Raw genomic sequence first — 21401 nt, forward strand, 5'->3', positions numbered from 1 at the left:
CCAGACCAATATTTTCTAGCAGCATTCATTTAAGCAAGCGACATATGGAATGGTTTAGACCTTTCTGGGTCTCATCACTAGTCAGGCTTGTTACAATTTTTTTACCGTTACCTTTACGCGGCGATTATTAAATCAGTGCAGCGCTATGACCGAGCATTCATCACACCTCCTGCGGGGCGGCGCACGCGGCCACTGGTGCGCCGGCGTGCTTTGACATGGAGGGAGCAAGCGGAGCTTCCGGTCTTCTCAAGCCCCCCCCAAAACCGGACATGGCGGAAAAAACGTTGGCCTCATCCGAGTCGTCGGAGGTGGAGGAGACGAGCGAGGGGTCGGCGAGGTGCCGGGGCACCCCCAGGGACTGCTGCCCCACGGTGGCGGCCAGCAGCTGGGGGATGGAGCGCATGACCATGTTGGCTCGGTGGGCGATGAGGGCACTCTGGGGGAAAAGGGAGGAGGGAGGTTTAGTGGCACGGCTGGGCCCCCGTCTCCAACGGAACGCGCCACCGGCTGTGGTTGCTGCGACGCATGATAAAGCTCGAATGCAACGCTGGGGTTTGCAATGAATGTTATTACAACACTGGGGAGAGAGAGGAAAAAGGTAGAGTAACAGGCGTACAGGCCCTCCGTATGTACAACAGAAACGATTATTAATTAGGCTCGCAATCTATGAGACATTCGCGACATTTTACGCAATGTGACAGAGTTTCGATTCAATTTCGTAATCGGTCCGGAACGAGTGAAGCGACGAAACGCAGGGAGGACAAGATGGCTTCCCAAAACCAGACTCGTTGCTTCTGTTGTCAGAATTAAATTATATTTGTAACAACCAGCCTGGTGAAGTATGGTCAAACAACCCTCATGACTGAAATCCCGCATGGAGGCCTTGATCTAGCGAAGGATTGACAATGGCGGTGAAGTGTTTAAACTAAAACTAAACTATTTTTTTTGTTCCAGGTAAGGCCCACTGAGCTATATAGCTTTTTCAGAAGCGACCTGGCCACAAATGATAACTCAAAAAAGTGGCTTTTCATGTGGGCATGCTTTCGCAACCAAATACTCTAAACACACATTTCTAAATATGGAGGGAAAAACCAGAAGACCTGGAGAAAAATCCACGCGAGCACTGGGAGAGACGCACGCAAAATCCAAATATAGAGCAGGTGTCCGGGTCGGGGTCGAACCCACAACCTTTTGTATATCAGACGAGGGGGATAACATCTTCCAGGGGGAGCGCATTCGCCACTTGTTGCAAGGGTCCATGGTTCGAATCCAGTGACCAGCCTGGTTAATACTACGGTGTGGCATTAACCGTAAACACACTATGCCGCTGTCTGCTTCACAGTGGACGTCAAAGATCCCATGATGTAATACCCGAGAGTAGGCCACTGTCTGCTGGTGTCAGGGTCCAAATGTGCTAAGTTTGAAAAATGATTCGTAAATTTCGATTTAAAGCTTTCGTGACTGCAAGGATTCATCTTCTTTGGTTCTTTCGGTAAAGTCACGTAGAATGAGAATAAATTAATAAATTAATAAAAGAACACAATAAAATTCTCACGACGTTTCGGCCACAACACAAGTGGCCTTCATCAGGTGAAGGGACGAGACTGTCTGAAGGACAACGCTGGAGCGAACATAGCCAAGCTCAGACCGCGACCTTTAAGCTGTGTGAGAAGAAACAGAGCGCCTTGACAAAGGAATTAGCATAAAAAATTAGCATTTAATTGGCGGACTTAGCATGATGAACGGTGTAGAGGGGTTGAACATGTGCAGACCGGCGAGGGGGGGAGGGGGAGTTTACATATTGATGGTGTGAAAAGGGAATTTGAGCTGCTGCGAAAGTTTGGGATACCACTACTTGAAAAAATATACTGTACCATTGAAAATTAGTTTAATGGTTGGTTCGGATAATTTAGCATTGAAATAACTGCGTGATTAGCTTGTGACTGGTCACAGAAATGGCTATGTTAAAGTCAAAGCCTACACATCCAGAGAGGCACCTAGTACAAATCAAACAGGAGAATTTAGCATTGAAATAACTGAGGGATTAGCTTGTGACTGGTCATAGAAATAGCTATGTTAAAGTCAAAGCCTACACATCCACAGAGGCACCTAGTACAAATCAAACAAGAGAATTTAGCATTGAAATAGCTGAGTTATTAGCTTGTACCTGGTCACAGAAATGGCTATGTTAAAGTCAAAGCCTACATATCCACAGAGGCACCTAGTATAAATCAAACAGCTCAAATTCCCTTTTCACACCATCAATGCTACAGTAACTGGGTATACAGTTACTGTTAATAGCTCAGCTTATTGAAGAATATATTGAGTACATTTATTATATTGATGTAATTTAGACTTAGGTTTTTTCACATCGGTTTACTATATGATAGTCGAGTGGTTGCAGCCCCTTTGGCGTCCATGTACTAGGTGCCTCTGTGGGTGTGTAGGCTTTGACTTTAACATAGCCATTTCTGTGACCAGTCACAAGCTAATCACTCAGCTATTTCAATGCTAAATTATCCTGTTTGATTTGTACTAGGTGCCTCTGTGGATGTGTAGGCTTTGACTTTAACATAGCTATTTCTATGACCAGTCACAAGCTAATCCCTCAGTTATTTCAATGCTAAATTCTCCTGTTTGATTTGTACTAGGTGCCTCTGTGGATGTGTAGGCTTTGACTTTAACATAGGCATTTCTGTGACCAGTCACAAGCTAATCAAGCAGCTATTTCAATGCTAAATTATCTGAACCAAACATTAAACTAATTTTCAATGGTATAGTATATTTTTTCAAGTAGTGGTATCCCAAACTTTCGCAGCAGCTCAAATTCCCTTTTCACACCATCAATATGTAAACTCCCCCTCCCCCTCCCCCCCTCGCCGGTCTGCACATGTTCACCCCCTCTACACCGTTCATCATGCTAAGTCCGCCAATTAAATGCAATTTTTTTATGCTAATTCCTTTGTCAAGGCGCTCTGTTTCTTCTCACACAGCTTAAAGGTCGCGGTCTGAGCTTGGCTATGTTCGCTCCAGCGCTGTCCTCCAGACAGTCTCGTCCCTTCACCTGATGAAGGCCACTTGTGTTGTGGCCAAAACGTCGTGAGAATTTTATTGTGTTCTTTTATTTTATTAATTTATAATTTTATTCTCATTCTACGTGACTTTACCGAAAGAACCAAAGAAGATGGATTCGTAAATTACTCAATTAGAATCTACAAAGCAATCATCGCCTCCTCCCCCTACGTGACTTTACCGAAAGAACCAAGAATATGAATCCCTGCAGTCACGAAAGCTTTAAATCAAAATTTTAGTGTGAACAAGTAAAGAAATAGCTTTTTCAGTTCATATCATAATAATAATTGTTTGACACTGTCAATCCACTGCTGGATGCAGGCCTGCCCACACTGTGTCAGGCCAAGATGGGTTCCCATGTAACTTGACCACTGACGTTTTGACTGAAAAACTCGAGTGGCCAGGGCCATAGTGCTGTGCTTGAAACCATTGTAACACACTTCCAACCCTCTGCACCAACATACGTGAAATTAATTCAATCACGTGACTATTATTCTACAATGCTTTAATATTCCCGATCGTGTAATCACTTCGAAACCTGAAAACATTTTTACCAGGGCACAAATCACCAGGTTCAGACAGAGGAGCCATTTGCTGGAGCAGGCAAAAAAAAACGAGCCTGGAAAGGTCACGACCCGTTCCAACTCTGCACCCCGTGCCAGGCGTACGAGCAGAGGGTAAAGCCTGCTGCCTTTTACCACCCACTGCCACTTGCCTGCCACTTCCTGCGGTTGAGGAAGTACTTGAGCCTGTCCGTGCCAATGTTCACCAGCCCGGTCTGGGGTGAGATGGCAGCCTGCGCAGATTTACGACGACAGTCACTGAAGAGCAGAGAACAGTTTGGCTATAGGGAACAGTTCGGGCCGTGTACAACGATGTAACGCGTCTAGCTACAGCTACTGATATTACAGCGGCCTGTTTGTATCTATGTGTGTTCAATTTCTTTCGTACCCTACGTAGCCAACTGTGCGAATAGGACATGCTGGGAAGGACAACAACTAAACACAAAAAGCTGTTCTAAAGAAATTAGTTCTGATCTTTGTGTGATGAAGGACTCGTGGCATTTGTATAGAAAGTGTAAATAAAAGTGACAATTGTTAATTGATTGAAGCTTCGGTCATGTGGGACGTAAAAGAAAATGGCTGTATCACGGGTCGTTAAACAGCACGCACCTTGAACCACGGATGTTTTTGGCAATCGGAAGCGGATGGCCTGTCACTGTGCAAGAAGACAACATATTGTTATAATTAAATCTCCCACCGGTACGACGATAAATGATAAACATAACAGAGAAACAAGTGTCTGGAGTGACTGCATGGGAACATTCTTCATGCTTTACCCTGCAGGAAAGCCTCACCGAGTCTCGTGTAACGTGCGGGTCATTTTTCTAATTTGGACCACGTCGCCAGCACACAATGGCCGACCCATGAGAATGTGATCACAGACTGTCAAGCGGATGGCGCGTCGTATTTTTTTTACGGCGAGTGCAAACCGCATGAAATAACCAGGGCGGTCGCGGGATTCGAACCGTGGACTAAGCGGGTGAACCCGCTGCCGCTGGGCCACCTTTATATCCTTGATGCCGTTTCGAATTCTGGGATTTTGGGCCCCGTGCTCGGCAAGCGTGAGGAAACAAGCCCTCCAGAAAGCAACAACAACCCCTCCCAGAAACAACAACCACCCGGGAAACAATAATGACAACCCCTCCAGAAAGAACAACAACAACCACTCGAGAAACAACAACAACCCCTCCAGAAAGAACAACAACCCCTCCAGAAAGAACAACAACCCCTCCAGAAAGAATAACAACAACCACTCGAGAAACAAAACAACAACTCCTCCAGAAAGAACAACAACTCCTCGAGAAACAACAACGACAACAACCCCTCTAGAAAGAACAACAACAACCCCACGAGAAACAACAACAACAACCCCTCGAGAAACAACAACCCCTCGAGAAACAACAACAACAACAACCCCTCGAGACCTGGGGTTGATGGTCATGAGGCGTGCGACGAAGTCGGCAGCGAGCGGGGAGAGCCCTTCGAGCGGGCGCTCCGTGCTGATCCGACCGTCCCGCACGTTCAGCAGCGTCGCCCGGTCGCTGTCGCCCACGAACGGCGAGGCGCCCGTCAGGCTGCACGCGCGCATGGCGGTCGCAACGCACGAGACGGACGCGTCAACGGTGCGGCGACGGTCGCACCGTCGACGCCGTGAAGGCCGACGCTGAGCTCCGGTAACCGAGATGCCGCCTCAGGGATCAAAACCGATTCCCGCGTGCAGGGTTACGCGCGTCGGATCTCGCGGGAGAATGGATCGGTTATGTATCATGCAAACGATCTGATATTACGCAGCGCGCTCGTGCAAATGAGGTAGAGAACACAACAAATGGTCAAATGTGGCCACCCCCGTGGTGAGTGTGCGGTAGGCAGGGCGAGTCGCCTCTCACACGTTCACTCGACGCGAAGTAACTGCACGAGGGCCACTTACCAGACATAGGTTATCACTCCAACAGGCCTGCAAAATATACGCGTGTACAGTCGGTTATGTTCAGAAGCTTTGCAAAATAACCCAATAGAAAAAAATGATTCTGGCACTTACAAGAACAGGCAGACCAATCCCTGTACCGTTTTAAAACCCTAGCAATCAACTCAACTTACTTGAAAATACACGCATCACTCCATTGAAAATGTTTAACATCACAGCAATTGAATGTGTAAATCATCAGCCATGATCAATCCACCGCCGGATGAAGGCCTCTCCAAACTGCCGCCATCACTTCTCACGATTATGCAAACTTTGTAAATAAGTAAATAAATACACATCATTGTTCGTATTATTTTAGTTCGCCCGGCACTTTTTCGCCATGACGACTAGTGGGTAACATCGGCGCCCACCAGATGTCGGTCGCCGTGGAGACGGGCTGCTGGCGCGCCACCTCGGGCGCGACGAACTCGGGCGTCCCGTACTGGCAGCGCTGGGCCTCGCCCTCCCTTAGCTCCTGCGCGAAGCCAAAGTCGCAGATCTTGATGTCGTCGCCGTCCGAGTGAACCATCAGCACGTTCGCCGGCTGTCGGCAAGAGAGGGAAACAAAACGTGCCGCCAATCGTCGTGAGGCGCGACGCGCACGCCCGCGACCCGCATGTGCGGCCCCTCTGTGAACCCGATGATGGATGGGGGGCCTCCCAGCACTGTGGCGTTTGGAGCTTTTGGACGAAATGGTCGCCACGTCGATCGGCGCAGGTTGGTTAAGGTGCGGGGGGCACAGAGGTGGGAGCGTATAAATCGAGTCCAACAACAGCAACGACAACTACGGCGGTGCATTGAGGCGGTCGTGGTGATGCGAGGCCTGTGGAGGGTGACAGCCGGTGAGGCCGCCCGGTCGCAAGTGGGTGGCCAAGGACCCCCTTGCGTCCAGCACAGCGCCTGCCCCGACCTCTACCCTCACCGAGCGGTGACCGCACGTGAGCTGCGCTGACCTTGATGTCGAGGTGGAGGACGCGGGACCGATGGAGGTAGTCAAGGCCTTCCAGCAGCTGCCAAATGTACGGCTGAACCTGCCAAAGCGAGCACAGGCTCCGAGTAAATCGCTTGGGAATGTGTGTTGCACGTATGTCGAACTTCTTTCGCACCGTACGTAGCCAACCGTGCTAATCGGAGGTGCGGTTGGCTACGTACGGTGCGGAATGAGAGCACAGAGCAGCCACAACTCGCTCCCATCGACCCCACGTGAACTGCACTGGACAACAGTGATTAGCCAACAACAACTCGCATGGGTAATGCGCCCATCGCGTAACAGATGTCTCCGAGCGTAGAGATACAAAGGAAATGGGGAGAAAGTGAGCAAGACAAGGAGGAAAAAGAAGCAATGAAGGAGGCGCGAAGGCATGGGGCTGCAGAGAGACATTAAAGCAGAGAGAGAGCGAGGAGACTGGGCAGAGTTGCGTGGGGAGGGAGTTGGCCAGGGTGGAGGCCTCGTGGCTGATGGTGCTGTACCTCCAGCTCGGTGAACGCCGTCTTTTTCACCAGATGATCCAGCAGCTCTTCGTTGGAGCAGCTCAATCGCTGTCGTCAAGGGTAAAACATCAACCGAGGTACGAGCCGCATCGTTCCACACGTGCTTGGGCTCACGGCTACCCGGCACTGCCGCCGCCACCACCGCCACTGCCACTATGCGGCGGAGTACGCGTGGAAACACGAGGGGCGCAGGCCAAGCAACCGAGTCGTTTACTCATCTGATCAACCCGATTAGGATGCTCGTATCAAGGCCGGCCAGGTGGTTCAGCGGCGAGAGCGAGCGGCTTGCAAACGGACGGCCGCGAGTTCCAATCCTAGTTGCTGGTTGGATCAACGGTGGTTGTCATATCGATAGACTCGCTCACGCCATGGGAACGTGGAATCTCCTCCACTGGCTCAGAGGTGTGAACGGGAGATGAGCACCAATGCCTCAATGCTCATTTGAGCAGGAAAAATCACGTTTTATATATTTTTTGACATATTTAGGAAAAATCACATTCGATTTTTTTTTTACATATTAGGGGCAAAATATTAAGACGAAAATGGCACACATCGTGTCGCCCACTGACTCTCTCCCAAATCTTTACGATCCATCGATGCTTTCGTGTTCACCGCTGGGCCCAAGCGAGGGCGGCGCACGACGGAAGCGTGGATACAGCTCGGTGATGAGAACGAGCTTGCGGTCGGTCTGGAAGGCGTCGTGGAGTCGCGTGACGCGATCGTGGTCGAGCAGGGAGAGCACGTGCAGCTCGCGCTCCGCGTCAGCCTGCTTCCTGTCGTGGCACGACAGGAACTTGGCGGCGTAGGGATTCCCCGTGCCCCTCTCCACCACGAGCTTCACCACCGCAAATGAGCCCCTGCCGGGTCGAGGAGGAGGTGGCAGTGGAGGCGATGACGGTGGTTAGGGTGGTTGCGGTTGAGATGGCGGTGGTGGAATTGCGTGGGTTCATAACCTTCTTTTTGCCACAAAAAATGTCCCGAGTTCGATCAGAGCCAGGTCTCCCTGTGCGAGGCCACCACCGTTATCAGATTTCATTTGACCTCCGCAGTGTCAATGATCTATGTTCTGGTGAACGTTTAAATTCAAGAGTGAATAACAATAACGACAATAAGAATAATAATGTGTGCGTAAAGATGAAAAGAGTTGACCTGCCGATCTCCTCCCTGACGACGTAGTAATCCGTAAGATTTCTGATCTTCCTCATGAGCTCCTGCTCGTCCGCCACCATCTCGCCCTTGGCTACCGACATCGCAACAGAGGATCAGGAACATTTGAGAGATCAGTACGATGGTCATTTCCCACACACTCATTTTCCCAATCGATTCTTTAACTGACGAGAACCCCCACCGTAGCGGAACAATAGTGTAGGCCAGAAAACCACGAGTTTCAAAAAGCACGCACAATCGTGTAAAAAAATAGCGCACGTAACGCACAAAGGCTTTTGCACACATTTCTGTGCGTCCGTGTGTTTTAAACACATTCTCTCTGCAATTTGCTTTTTGGGGATGCGCTAAAAGGAGCGCGGCGTTTGTTGCCGCGGGGGGGAAATGGTCGCACCCTTGGGGACGGAGAGCTCGGCCTTGCAGGTCTGCTCCCCGGCCACGTTCCTGGCGACGCACGCGTACACGCCGCGGTCGCTCTCCGTCACGTCGCGCAGCACCAGCGAGCACGCGGCCGCGTCGTACGCAAACGAGACGCGGCCGCTCTCCGCCAGCAGCGCGTCGTCCTGGGCAGAGCGGTGACGGTCGGCAAATGAAGATTACTTTTGTTTTTTTCCCACAACCCCCAACGTTATTGGTGCTGTCGGCGTCGCGTGACGAGACAAGGACCCCTTGCGGAGCTCTCGCACAGCAGCGCGAGCTCTCGTGCCAGAGGATGGCCCGTGGAAGCGGATGCCGTAGAGCGACCCCTGACAGTACCGTTAATTGCACGGCAAGTTATGGCGATATCTTTAATTGCCAGGGCTGCAACGTGTCAAATTAGGTGTATATCGAAATATATATGCATTGCAATACTGGGCTGAAAGTATCAACTCTGCACTGCTGCTTAACACTTTGACCACTGAGCCACCTGGCCACCTCTAGAATTATTTGAAATGGGATATATAATTTGCTTTTTTAAATTTTATTTTACAAGAATATGTTTATTTCATTTTAAAGCTGCAATGCAGATATAGAGTCACTGAATGGAATGACTAAAAGGAAATTATAAAAAGTATCTCACTTGAAATATTAAGATCTCTTTCCAAGCCTTGTGTTTTGCAAGCCGTGTTGGGATCGCTCATTGCAGGAGTGCGAGAGGTAGCGGCCGCTAGCGGAGGCCTTCTGCATCCGGTAGTGGATTAACTCTGGTCGATGATGATGATTGTGACGATGGCGAAGCTGCCTTACTGAACGTATCATACTCTTTTCTGATTTGTTTAGTATTTTGACCTATAACAGTATTGTAAATGTTACACGACGTGTACTATGTTGGCTTTGCAAGTGATGGATGATTAAATAACTATGAATAGACAATGTTTCCTCGGGCGGTGTTTGTACCTTAAACCAGAGGATGTCGGGCGTTGGCTTCCCGTCCACCACCACGGTGAAGCTGCACGTGCCGCCTGGCCTCGCTTGCACGTCCTCCATGATGTCCTCAAATTTCGGTGGCTCTGAGGGACACGGGGAGTAACGCATGCGTCAGAGCAGTGCTTCCCACGACCTTCCTTTCTCGACCCGCTGGACCAACGGCAACTCTCCACACCAATTTTCGCTGACTGCCCCTGCGCCTATAAATAATTTTTCAATATTAACAGTACTACAGAAGTATGGTAATTACAAAGCCATACAAATGATTAACTTGCTTTGTATAGATTCATCTAAATAGTTGTGCAAAAAAATTATTTGGTGTCGTGCGAAAAGATTTGTAGCGCTTCCCAAACCCCCGTGGAGCACCTGGGAAGTCCGTGGACCACAGGATGGGAACCAATGGGGTTGGAGGATATACACGAGATACGGCCATCGTTAACCTAAGTAGGATGATGAGGACGATGATGATGACGACGATGAGTGCAGGAGGAGCCTCTGATTGTCAGCACGTGGTGGGACATTACATCCACCATCAGCATCAACAGAAAAGGAAGGCCTATCCATCACCAGCACCACCACGACCACGGCCCCTAGCAAGAAGTCAGGTGAATGTGCGGCAGAGACTCTGCCGACCGCGTGTCTCCCCCCGCCCGCGCCGGTACCTGCGAGCTGCAAGCGCGTGACACAGCGGTCCTCCCCGTGGTCATTGCTGGCCACGCACACGTACTCGCCCAGGTGCGCGCGGCCCAGCGCGGGGATCTGCAGCAGGTAGCGGTCCTCCTCCTGCACACGCACGCCGTAGTCGCCCGCGTGCAGCCGCACGGCCTCACCGTCCCTGCGAGCGTCCACGGAAGGTTCCGTGCGCCCAGAGGACGGTGTCGCAATCCGTCAACATCACACAATGGTACTGCTGATCGGAAAAAAGGATTCTACATGCACCGTTCATCACCACGTAAAACTAAACTATTTTCATTTTACCAGGTAAGGCCCACTGATCAGCTACATTGCTCTTGTTCAGAAGCGACCTGGCCACAAATGATAGCTCAACCAAGTGGCTTATCGCGTGGAAATTTATAGCAGCCATATACTCTAAACACGTGGTGTTGATTCTAATTGTGTAGGAAAAAACTGGAGAACCAGGAGAAAAATCCACACGACCACGGGGAGGACACGCAAACTCCAAATATACAGCAGCAAGCGTCAGGGTTGGGATCGAACCCACGACCTCCTGTACACCAGGTGAGGTAGTTAACATCTCATAGCCACCGTGGCGTCCCAGTTTCCTTGCTGGACTCCTCTCCGCCACCCCAGCAGTGACTGTCGTTGTCGGTGGCTGTGGGCCCTTGCCACCGAAACTAGCTGGGTAACTGGCTAAATGGGGTTTTCCGTGTAACAAACACTGAATGGACTTGAGTGGGTGGATGACGTAGTTCGCAAGATGTATATATATAGGGACACCGAAGAGGTGGGAGTGGAATAGAAGACTGACGTGGTTCATGTAAAATGTGTGTAACGTGTCAATTCGTGCTGCTAAGAATGTAATATTATGTCGCTAGACTCTTTAAATCCTAGAAGAAAAAAAAACTTGTAATAGATTTTATCTTGGCATTTAATTACGTAAAAAAACTCAAGTTTTAGTGCTCCAAGTACAGGATTGCAAAAAGAACATGCAAATGACAGTTGTCTCGTATACTCCATTGCATAGAAACGGGTTCTCTGCAAGTTTAAGTCGTAATAACAATAGCAAATATTTGAATAAAATAGAACATCTTTCTCTGCTCTCCGTCGCATTGTCTTGTTGTACCGCACGTTGATCGGCGCGATGTCCGACGTTTGATCCACGTTTGGCTTCTGGAAGTGAATTTCTGATTTATTGAGCCAGGCAGCTCGCAGAGCTCATGGAGTTCCCGGCATGTGGAGCGAAACGTCGGACATTGCGCCGAACAACGTCAGCACAACCGCGAAACCCTACGCACGAGAGTACGCCTTTGTCTTCTCTGAAAATATACAGATACTTTTTTTTTCCATTTTAGACTGTTAGCATCAGTATAACATCTATATGTATACTTGGCAAGATGGCAGACGTGGTGAGCTAAAGTCATCTCTGTTGGCTAATTTAATGCGTCGTCAGTTAAGCTGCCAAAAAAGCGATTGGGAAAATAGCCCAAATATTTCTGGCAATTGCTCTGTAGAATAATAATTTGGCCTTTTTTTTCCAGCACGCCTTGCCGAGTGTCAGGTATCGTTTTCAGGAGGGTTTCATATTTGGGACGTTTGGCCAATGCAACGTTTTCACGATCGTTCGCAATCCAAGAGTGGGCCAAGCATTTACTCTCCCAAGCTTTTACCAGCGGGCATTTGAGGAAGGAGTCGACTTCAGTGATGTGGGGATTGATAACCGAACCCAATTCAACTCCTGAAGATGCCCACAGCAGCAGCACACTTGGCGAGAACTCGAGCGATCAATTTGCTCGACACGCGGCCCAACCCGAAAAAAAAGAAAACCACGCTCGCCGAGAGTTTTTACTCCCGAACCACGAGCCGGCGGTGTCACGGCATAAAAATCCCCGTGGTGGCAACGCGGCGGCGCGGCGCACCTGGTCCACGAGACGGAGGCGCGCACGTGGTTGAGCGTGTAGCCGATGCTGACGAGGCCGTTCTCGACGCCGTAAACCGGCTCCGGCTTCTCCAGGAACCGCGGAGGTTCCTCCAGGAACGGGGCTGAGGACACACGGACACCCAAGCCAACGCGTATTGCAACGTCCTCCCCCGTCTCAGCGTTCTCGATTTTTTTTTGCGGTTGCTTGCAAAATATTAATTCGGCCTCCTCGTTGATTGGCTTTTTGATTTCGCAAAGGGCGCCACGTGCGTCTATAAGTCAGGGACAATGATAGTGACAGTCGTGGAACCCAATCCGCGATGCGTGGAGATCAGTGGGCATCGTTGGGGGTTTGTAAAAGGCAAGGTGGGTCTGGGTTACACGTCAGCGTCTCCGCACAGCCCCCTTACCCGAGGTTATGACAATACTCCGATGCTCCGCACCGCAGGCCCGCGGTAATTTATTTCCTGAATTCTTGTGCCCAAATTGCATCGCTATTATTATTATCGCGATAGAGCACAAGGTGATCCCATTAAAGATACCCAACTAAAATAACAGTGATCAACGATAGAGAAACAACAACGGTGCCCAAAAACACGCGGAGAGCAACCGAGCTGCACGAGCTCGCTCGTTACGCGTTTCAATAACGTGTTCATGAGCATCACGAGAGGAGGGGCACCGCGCTGACGAGAGACCCGCGGCGCCCACCGTGATGCGGCAGCGTGACCGGCGCCGTGGGCCGCGACGGCTGCCCCGAGCACTTTGGGGTGACGCACGACACGCGGAAGGAGTGAGCGATCCCGGGCGGCAGGCCCTCCAGCGTCACGCCGGCGTCGCCGACGTTCGACTCGAGGACGCTCCAGTCCCCCCGGCCCTCGGCCTGGCACTCCACGGTGTACGTCAACGCCACGGGCTCTGCGAGGACGACGCGGCGGGTCGGCGAGGGCAAACGGGGCGGCCGTGATGCTTTGTGCCCGCACAGATTGCGTGAATTCTGTTGCTTGCACGGAGTTTTCCCTGCCCCTCGTCTGTTCTTGCGTAACGGCAGCAATGTGGTCGGGAGCTAAATGTCAATGTCGAGCTCTGCTGGCCACGAGAGGGCTTCAGAAGGGAGTTTGTGTAGCTCTAATGTTTCTCCGTTGAACGTGACATTCATAAACGATTGGATTTCGTTGTAAATAGTTTATTTTAACACGTCTTATTGGGCGCGTGTACCCAGGGGGCGTAAGAAACTATTTCATAGGAAGGATTGATGATGCATGGTTACACACCGAGCGCCACCTCAAAATGTGAGCTGAAGTGACTCCTCTTTGATGTGATGCAGGAGTATTGCGTGCTAAGAATTAATCTCTTGAGTTTGTGAGAAACATTTTTTTTCTTTACAGCTACAGGTTTAGCCGCTATGGCTCATTGCTACTTAAAGTCGTTACTCGACCCGTTCGTCTTTTAAAATCTCTAGAGACGCGAAGTTCCGCTAATTGCTTGATAACGCATCGTGCAAGGTTGTTGTTACCTAGCGACGGGTGGATCTTCTTGGGTGCGTGCCAGGCGAGTACCACCGATCGGCTCGTGACGCTCTCCACATGGGGCACGACTTCTGGGAGCTCTGCACTCAGCTCTGAGCCACGAGACAAAGACAAAGATCCCCCCTATAGCCTCAATAGACCGTTGGGGCCAAGTGCTGTTAGCGAACACCTTTGAAGGCCGGCACGGCACACGAGGGGGTGGGTGGCCAGCACCACGCCCGGTCGCCTTTGTCTCCCCAGTGGCGATGTTTACACACCACGTCAGGTACTCATTTGAGACTGAATCGACCTAGGTGAGGCCCAGGACCGGTTCAGAAAGTAGTCACCGGCGTTGGCCGTGAGCGGGAATGGAACTTGGGTCGCCGGGCTCGTAGCGCAGCGTAGCGCTAACCGCTGCACCACCGCTCCCCACACGACCGCTCGGAGCCACACACGCAGATGACAATTGGCATGGCCTTCAGCATCAGCAGTTAGACTCTTGCCCTGTCCACGTGGCATAATTCACACACTGAATCTACACCAGCGGCGGTATTGTCATGGTTCGTGCATTGAGCTGCACACTTCAGTTTTGATTCTCAGCCATGGCTAAGGGGCCGTCCATAAATGACGTCACGCAATTTTGTACGATTTTTGACACCCCCCTCGTCACACGGCGTCACAAAAAGCCAGACCCCCGCTCAAATATGACGTCACAAAGCCCTGCCCCCCCCCCCAAAAAAAATATAAAATATGGTTCAAATCGCTTTAAACTATTGTCATTGTAGTGCGTATTTAATGTGGCGCTGCACTCTGATCTTGTAGGAGAAAACATTTATTAAAAAGTTTATTTAATTAAGTAGAACGTGTTGTCTATATTTATTTAAAGTTGCGCATTTCGATGTGACGTCACATTTCTCAAACCCCCCCCCCCCTCGTCACACATCGTCACAAATGTCTGACCCATCCCCCCCGACCAGGTGCGTGACATCATTTATGGACGGCCCCTAACATCACCTGCACCGAGCAGCAGGGTGGAGCACGGCCAATCAAAACTTCACGAACGACAACGGCACGAGGAGTCCTGAGTCCAGCAGGGGGCTGGCAAAGCGCCGGACACCATCGTGGCGTCTGAAGCGTTGACGTCGGGCGTTCGAAGGCCCGTCGGGCCACCCACCGCGGACGTAGAGGTGCGCGTAGGCGGTGGCCTTGCCCACTCTGTTGGAGATGACGCACTTGTACACCCCCCCGCTGGCCGGCTCGGCAGCGCGGAAGACGAGGCGCGAGACGTCCCTGCCTGCGGACGCAGGGGCCGGGAGAGAGCGGGCGAAGATGCCGAGAGCGCGGGGTCCAGGGCCAGAGCACACGGCCCACGTCCGGTGTCGGCACGTATCAGGGGCTGAGCGGGACGGAGCCTGGATAGCCCTCGGATGGGCGACCGTCGCGCGCAATACAGGCGGCGTGGGATGCTGCGGGGTCACGTCAGCGGATGGGCGGTTACGCAAAACCCACTGTTGTACTGTACTATGCCCCAACTTCTACACTCCCCGCCTTCACTAACCCGCACTGGCCAGCATGGTGAAGTATGGTCAAATGACCCTCACGACCCACATTGGTATGGGGAGGGCCCTCATCCAGCAGTGGACCCACGAAAAGGGGTGTACTGTGGATGTGCGTAGGACACGAATTGGCGCTCACAAACACTTTTGGTGTTTACGGTTTTTGCTGTACAGCACTCCGGTGGGATCTCGGGATGCACGTGCACCGTTCATCACCACGTGATACTAAACGAAACTTTTTTATTTTACCAGGTAAGGCCCACTGAGCGCTAAAGCTCTTTTTCAGAAGTGACCTAAAACGCGTGTTGGTTATAAATGTGGAAGGAAAAACTGGAGGACTGGGGGGAAAAATCCACGTGACCGTGGGGAGAGAGAGACACGCACTCTCCAAATATACAGCAGCAGCAGTCGTCAGGGTCAGAATCAAATCCACGACCTCCTGCACACCAGGCGAGGTCGTTAACAACTCGCCACTGTGACGTGGACGTGACGTCGCGACGCGTACACGACGCGCACGGCACGCCGGACATCGGTACGCGTGAGGAGCACGACACTGACCGTCTTCCATGATCACGCCGCTGGACGGCTCGACACGCTGGCCCTGGCGGAACCAGGCGACGGCCGGCCTGGGGTGGCCGGACACGAAGCACTCGAACGTGGCCGTGGCGCCCTCGGCCACCTCGAGGTCCAGCAGCGGCCGAGCGAAATCGGGCAGCACCCCCAGCTCCGGGTCCGACTCCCTCTCCTCCGGGATCCGCCCCAAGTTCGTACTTTCGGAAAAGGCCACGGTGACTCAGTTTAATAAAGCGCCTTTCAAACTGGTAATCTCAAAGCGCTGTACACCAGAGGTAAAATAAATATATACAGTGCATAAAAACAAAACACTGACAGCAGTAAAAACCCAATCACAATCATGGCGTGGGGAGCCCCCACTATACAATTTGTAATTACTACCCAGCAGTGGAGAGACCGCGGGCTGTAACACTGTAGGTGGTGTCGCTTACTCGCCCTGCTCGTCGCTGTCAGCGTCCGCAGGCAGCGCCGGGGGAATGGCGGCCGGGGCGGTGACGGCCCGCACGGGGCCCTCCTCCCACGCCGCCTCTGCTGGACATCGCAAACCACCGCAACCGGCGTCAGTGAAACGTCCACGTGCGCACACGGTGCAACAGGTACTTCGTTGATTTGTGGAAAACCACGATCGGGTTCTGATAAAGCTCACCAAATGACATTAGCCGTGGCCAGGAATCAAACTCAGGTCGGCGAGTTCATTGTTGCACTCACCCACCTGCGATGAGCACGGTTGACTACGTACTGTACGAATGAAGTTCAGCATACAGTACATAGAGTTCTTGCCCCCAGCTGCTTTGGGGTCTCCACAGGGACCTTTGTATTTTTTTGTGAAAGAGCTGAGTACAGTGTCAGCGTGAACCGACTCACTTCGTGCGCACGCACGCACAGGTGAGCGGCCGGTCAAGGCGCAGGGCCTCACCTGTGACCTCCAGGCGGGCCTGGCACTGCCGCGTGCCGGCCGAGTTCACGGCCCGGCAGCTGTAGGTGCCGGCGTCCGGTGCCGCCACCCGGAGCACGGAGAGCGAGGAGACGGAGCGCGCCTCCTCGCGGACGTGGTGCCGAGCGTCCTCATGGATCCACACGTTGTCCTTGTACCTTACGTTTAGGAGACATTTCAAATCCATGTCAGCGGCCTTCAGAAGGCTGTAACTCTCACAGTGCTAGAGCCGCATGCCACTCAGTCATGATTGCTGTCTGGTCTGCCATCTTCTGTCATCTAAATCCTCTTTCGTGAGTGGTTGGCATGTGGCAAGAGGGAATCGCACTCACGGCCCCAGACATATGTAACAAAGACATTTGCTGCCAAGCCATCTCAATGTTTGTGTGATCCACTAACTCTAGCCTCCGAAATTCTGTGTTACAGGTGTGCCTGTGCAGGGCTCTAAAACATACCGATGAAGATACAATTACAGTCTTCAACCAACCACTCGTTTAGGGCATCAGGCACTTATGCCGTTGTCGTGGCGGCGACACTGTGTTTCACAAATGAGTAAAGCCTGCCAGTTTATATGAGCGAGTTTACGGGTTAGGAATATTCATTTATTGGCCTTAGGTCTCTAGATATGAGCACGGACGCTCTGGGCTGAGGTGAGCATGCAGCTGCCGCTGTCCGCTTGCGCGTCTCACCACGAGACGGACGGCGCGGGCTCCCCGGAGACCTTCACCCTAAAGCAGGCGTCACGGCCCTGGGCGATCTCCTGGTCCGCCATCTCCACCTGCGATACAGACAACGAGGTCGGAACGCAGGGCAGTGACAGGTCAGCTGCTTCCCTGAAGCACACCGATGCACGCAAGGAGGTGTGAGATGAATCGCTCGCACGCACACCCACCGGTGTGACACCTTATCCATCTTATCATTTGTGCTTACGTCAGGGCTGTATCTGTATCAATGCATAAGCCCATTGATGAATATAGACTTTTTAGGTGTGCATTAAATCCATTCAATCGCATGTGTGAAAAAATATATATACATTTCTTCCATTCGCATGTTGCATTGAAATTGGTTTACATCACTCCTGCAGCCACTAGAGGAGCTATTGTTCAAATAAATGTCAAAAACTTATTCTTGAATCGAACTGTGACTCTGAATCGTGACAATTCAATGAATCGCTGGTGGGGCGGTTGATTGTGCCACCCAATTTATCCCAAATGAACACAGCTGCGCGTGGCATGCACTTCCTTCTTATCCAGTCCTTCAACGAGCCGCCTACCCGCCCATCTAAACATTTCACACCGCACGCGCGACGCATCCCCACGTCCATCGGGCCGACGAGACGTCCCGGCCAGGACGTGGGAGAGTTGGCCGCTGCCATCGACCGGAGGCGGACCTGGAACTCGGGGGGCCGCGCGCGGGCCCCGGCGGGCGACGTGGGGCGGCTGCTCGGCCCGGGGCTGAAGTATTCCTCCTCGTCGGAGAGGACGCCCGCTCCTCGCGCGCCCGCCCGCGAGTCCTCCACCGAGCTGAAGTACTCCTCGTCCGACGCCGCGCAGCCCGCGGGGACCCGCGCCGAGGCTGCCGGGCAAACGAGCAGCGCGTCAAGCGGGGGGGCCGCGAGGTGTCCGCTCGCTCAGCCCGACCCCGCAGAGGTCCTCTCTGGGTTCCAATGGAGGCGGCTGCCCGCGGACTGGACTAAGTCGCCAGGCGCGTGGAGAGTTGACGGCATTTAGTCCGTACTCTTTGGTTCTTTCGGTAAAGTCACGTAGGTATAAAATAAAATAAATCACGACGTTTCGGTCGCAATGCAAGCTTCCGTCATCAGGTGAGAAAAGGCTTGATGACGAATGCTTGTGTTCTGACCAAAACGTCGTGATTTATTTTATTTCATACCTACGTGACTTTACCGAAAGAACCAAAGAGTATGGATTCCTGCAGTCACGAAAGCTTCAAATCAAGGTCATTTAGTCTGGTCAAATATTTCGTTCCCACAAAAGAAAACCCGCCGCTCGCAATTTTGTTCCGCGCTACATTTAGGGCCAAATTCGCAGCTCGTGGGATTAAAGTGCCGCCCCCTACGGCGTAGGCCGGTGGTCACTGGACGGAAACTCCGAGGTAGCTCTGTGGTGTCTATTTCCCTGACGCGAAGGGTTTGCACTGCGCCGCGAGAGGCTCGAAGTGATACTCCATCTCACGACAACGCGACGCCAACAGCACCATCCGGAAAACATTTAAAGCGGTGCAACCACGCTGCTCCAGTTACCCGACAGGGGACGGCTCTGCGTGCCGCCATGACGCAGAGTCACTGAGTGGGAGCAACGGGCCTCTCTGAGAGTGACGGTCCGAATCTCAACCCAGGTCAACTCGGTCCATCACACCCTCTAGGGTGTGTAAACTGAGCACCGCTTGGTGGGAAGTTCACATTAGGCTGCGCTATAAATACAGATTCGCACATGGGGTAAAGACCAATCACCATCGCAGCAACGTGGCATTTCCACCGCTCGCTCAGGACAGAAACAGAAATGAGCAAACGCCCGATGCTTATTTGGGCATAGGGCTACTTTCGTCGTTTTGACCTCAATTCTTAATTGATTTATTTAAAAACATTACAATTATAGTGGAATGAAGACGTTTTTCCGTTGCATATTTAATTATGGAAGCTGTCGCGCAACTTGACGGTGTTTTAGTGCAATATAATGCATTCAAATAATGGTATATATTAGAGTGACCCAACAATACCACATTATTTCACATGAGGAACACACAGGTAAAACGATGTGGTGTCCCCAACGCGTCCGTGAACGTACCTCTGTCCACATCCAAATGTTCTTCTGAAGGGTGTAACGTGGGGCCCGCATCTTCGTCGGCCTGGGGCACGGCGCCGGCGATTCTCCTCCTCTTCTCATCGATTTGCTCTTTGGGCTCTGCAAAGCGCTTGTTCGACAGCCTCTGATCATCGTCCCACGCTCCCTGCTCCGCCACATCCATGGCTTCCGCCTCCTGCTGCCCCGGCGGCATTCCACCATCGATAGCCGGCATTCGCTTTTGGGCGTGGACGGCCTTCGCATGACCTTCTGGGGAGATGTCAATTTTATCCTCGGCTTTAGCCGCTAAGGGTAGAGTGTCCTTTTGCCTCCCGGATGTCGGCGGTTCGCTGGAGATCGTTCCCTCTACGGTTCCGCCCGAGCCCCGCTCCGCGCCTGCGTGCACGTCCACGCGTGAACGAGAAGCGACCGCGGGAACCGCCGAACTGCTCGCTTTCGCCGAGGGCTTTTCAACTCCGCCGAGCCGCCTCGAGTCGTCGCCAGGAACCTTCGCTTCCGAAGCCTTGGATCCCTTTGCATCCTTGCCCTGCGAGCCACTCCTCGCCGTCGTGGGACGCTGCCTCCAGGGTGCAACAGCGGCAGCTCCGGGCTGAGCGGGAGCCGCCGTCGACCCCTCGCGCCGGTCGCTCTCCGTCGGTTTCTCTCTTGGCGCCGGCAGGTCGCGCGTCTCGCCTCTCCCTTCCTTGTCGGCCGGGAGTCCCGACAGCACCCTCTGCGGGCACCCGTTCGGAGACCTCGACGCTTCCCTCGGGCTCGGAGTTCTGCCGCCCGGCAGCGGCGAGAAGGATCCGCTCCTCGGTAAGGCCGGCGACGCGGCCTCGCGTCGGCGCTCCTGCTTTTCCCGCTGCTCTGGAGTCGCGGGCCTCATGTCGTCGAGGGACGCTGCCTTTTCCCTCATCCCCCTCGCGGGAAACCTCCCCGGGGCGTCTTGGGCGTTTTCCCCATCTTTGCCGTGCCTCCTGGCCAACTGCGGTGAATAGACCTTCGAATAACTCGGGGCTTTGCTGACCGGCGGAACGGTCGGCAACTGGTCGAAAGACCGGCTCCTCCACAAGCTGAACAGCGGAATCTTCCTCGTCGCCGGCTGGCTGGGGGACGACGACGCCAGCCGCTGCCAGTCGGGCAGTTTGAGCTTGTCTTGGATTTTGGAAGGCATCCTCACGCCGCCTCGATAAAACATCTCCCTGGGAGCCTCGGACGCCGTACCGGCCGCCGCCGCGTCCCTTTTTGTCTCCAGACGCCTGCGCAGGGGCAGCGGCGGGTGGGCGTGCGGGGGGATCCGGGCCCCGTGCGGCGCGGGGTGCCTCGCCCCCGCGCCCCTCCGCTCGTCCAGCTCGTTGGGCACCACGTCCTGGTAGCTCGCCGGGGTCTCCGTCTTGCGGTGCGGCGTCACCGGCGTCGCCGTGGTCGTCTTGACAACGCCGCCGCTGTCGACGTCCTCCGGCACCGCTTGCGAGGTGACGGCGGGGCTGGCGACTCGCTCCGACGGGGACCGCGCGGGGCGGACTCCGTACTCCGACGGTCCTCGCACTCTGTAGGGACTGGACGACGACAACCCACGCTCGCTGTGTGCCCAACGTCGCGCAGCGTCTCAAGAGTGCAGAGCAACAAACAGTGCCGGTGACAATGGTTTCTGAGGTTTCTGCTTGGTTTAACTTGGTGTGCACTCTGGGTGCATAGAAATAACTTTGATTACAGTTTGAAATGTCAGTTATTTTAAAACGTGTTACTGTTGTCAGTATTCCAATGTAT

The 21401-nt window shown here is 52.9% G+C and overlaps 1 protein-coding gene across 1 annotated transcript in view; it reads right to left on the minus strand.

Moving 5' to 3' along the window:
- Positions 1-21401, minus strand: part of LOC116950644 (uncharacterized) — a 47472-nt gene that overhangs the window by 17793 nt on the left and 8278 nt on the right. The window contains exons 5-27 of the mRNA XM_076068507.1: positions 19632-21190; positions 18218-18402; positions 17517-17605; positions 16810-16985; positions 16325-16421; positions 15879-16090; positions 14939-15058; positions 13773-13877; positions 12968-13174; positions 12258-12381; positions 10323-10495; positions 9631-9743; positions 8648-8816; positions 8239-8329; positions 7746-7946; positions 7069-7129; positions 6552-6629; positions 5970-6142; positions 5563-5589; positions 5060-5209; positions 4245-4290; positions 3788-3868; positions 167-436 (exon numbers count right to left, since the gene is read on the minus strand). Of these exons, the coding sequence (XP_075924622.1) occupies positions 167-436; positions 3788-3868; positions 4245-4290; positions 5060-5209; positions 5563-5589; positions 5970-6142; positions 6552-6629; positions 7069-7129; positions 7746-7946; positions 8239-8329; positions 8648-8816; positions 9631-9743; positions 10323-10495; positions 12258-12381; positions 12968-13174; positions 13773-13877; positions 14939-15058; positions 15879-16090; positions 16325-16421; positions 16810-16985; positions 17517-17605; positions 18218-18402; positions 19632-21190 (4507 nt within the window). The remainder of the gene's footprint in view (positions 1-166; positions 437-3787; positions 3869-4244; positions 4291-5059; positions 5210-5562; positions 5590-5969; positions 6143-6551; positions 6630-7068; positions 7130-7745; positions 7947-8238; positions 8330-8647; positions 8817-9630; positions 9744-10322; positions 10496-12257; positions 12382-12967; positions 13175-13772; positions 13878-14938; positions 15059-15878; positions 16091-16324; positions 16422-16809; positions 16986-17516; positions 17606-18217; positions 18403-19631; positions 21191-21401) is intronic.

The sequence above is a fragment of the Petromyzon marinus genome, chromosome 2 (genome assembly GCF_048934315.1).
Source record: "Petromyzon marinus isolate PM22_M1 ecotype Great Lakes invasive population chromosome 2, UKy_Petmar_22M1.pri1.0, whole genome shotgun sequence".
Taxonomy (NCBI): Eukaryota; Metazoa; Chordata; class Hyperoartia; order Petromyzontiformes; family Petromyzontidae; genus Petromyzon; species Petromyzon marinus.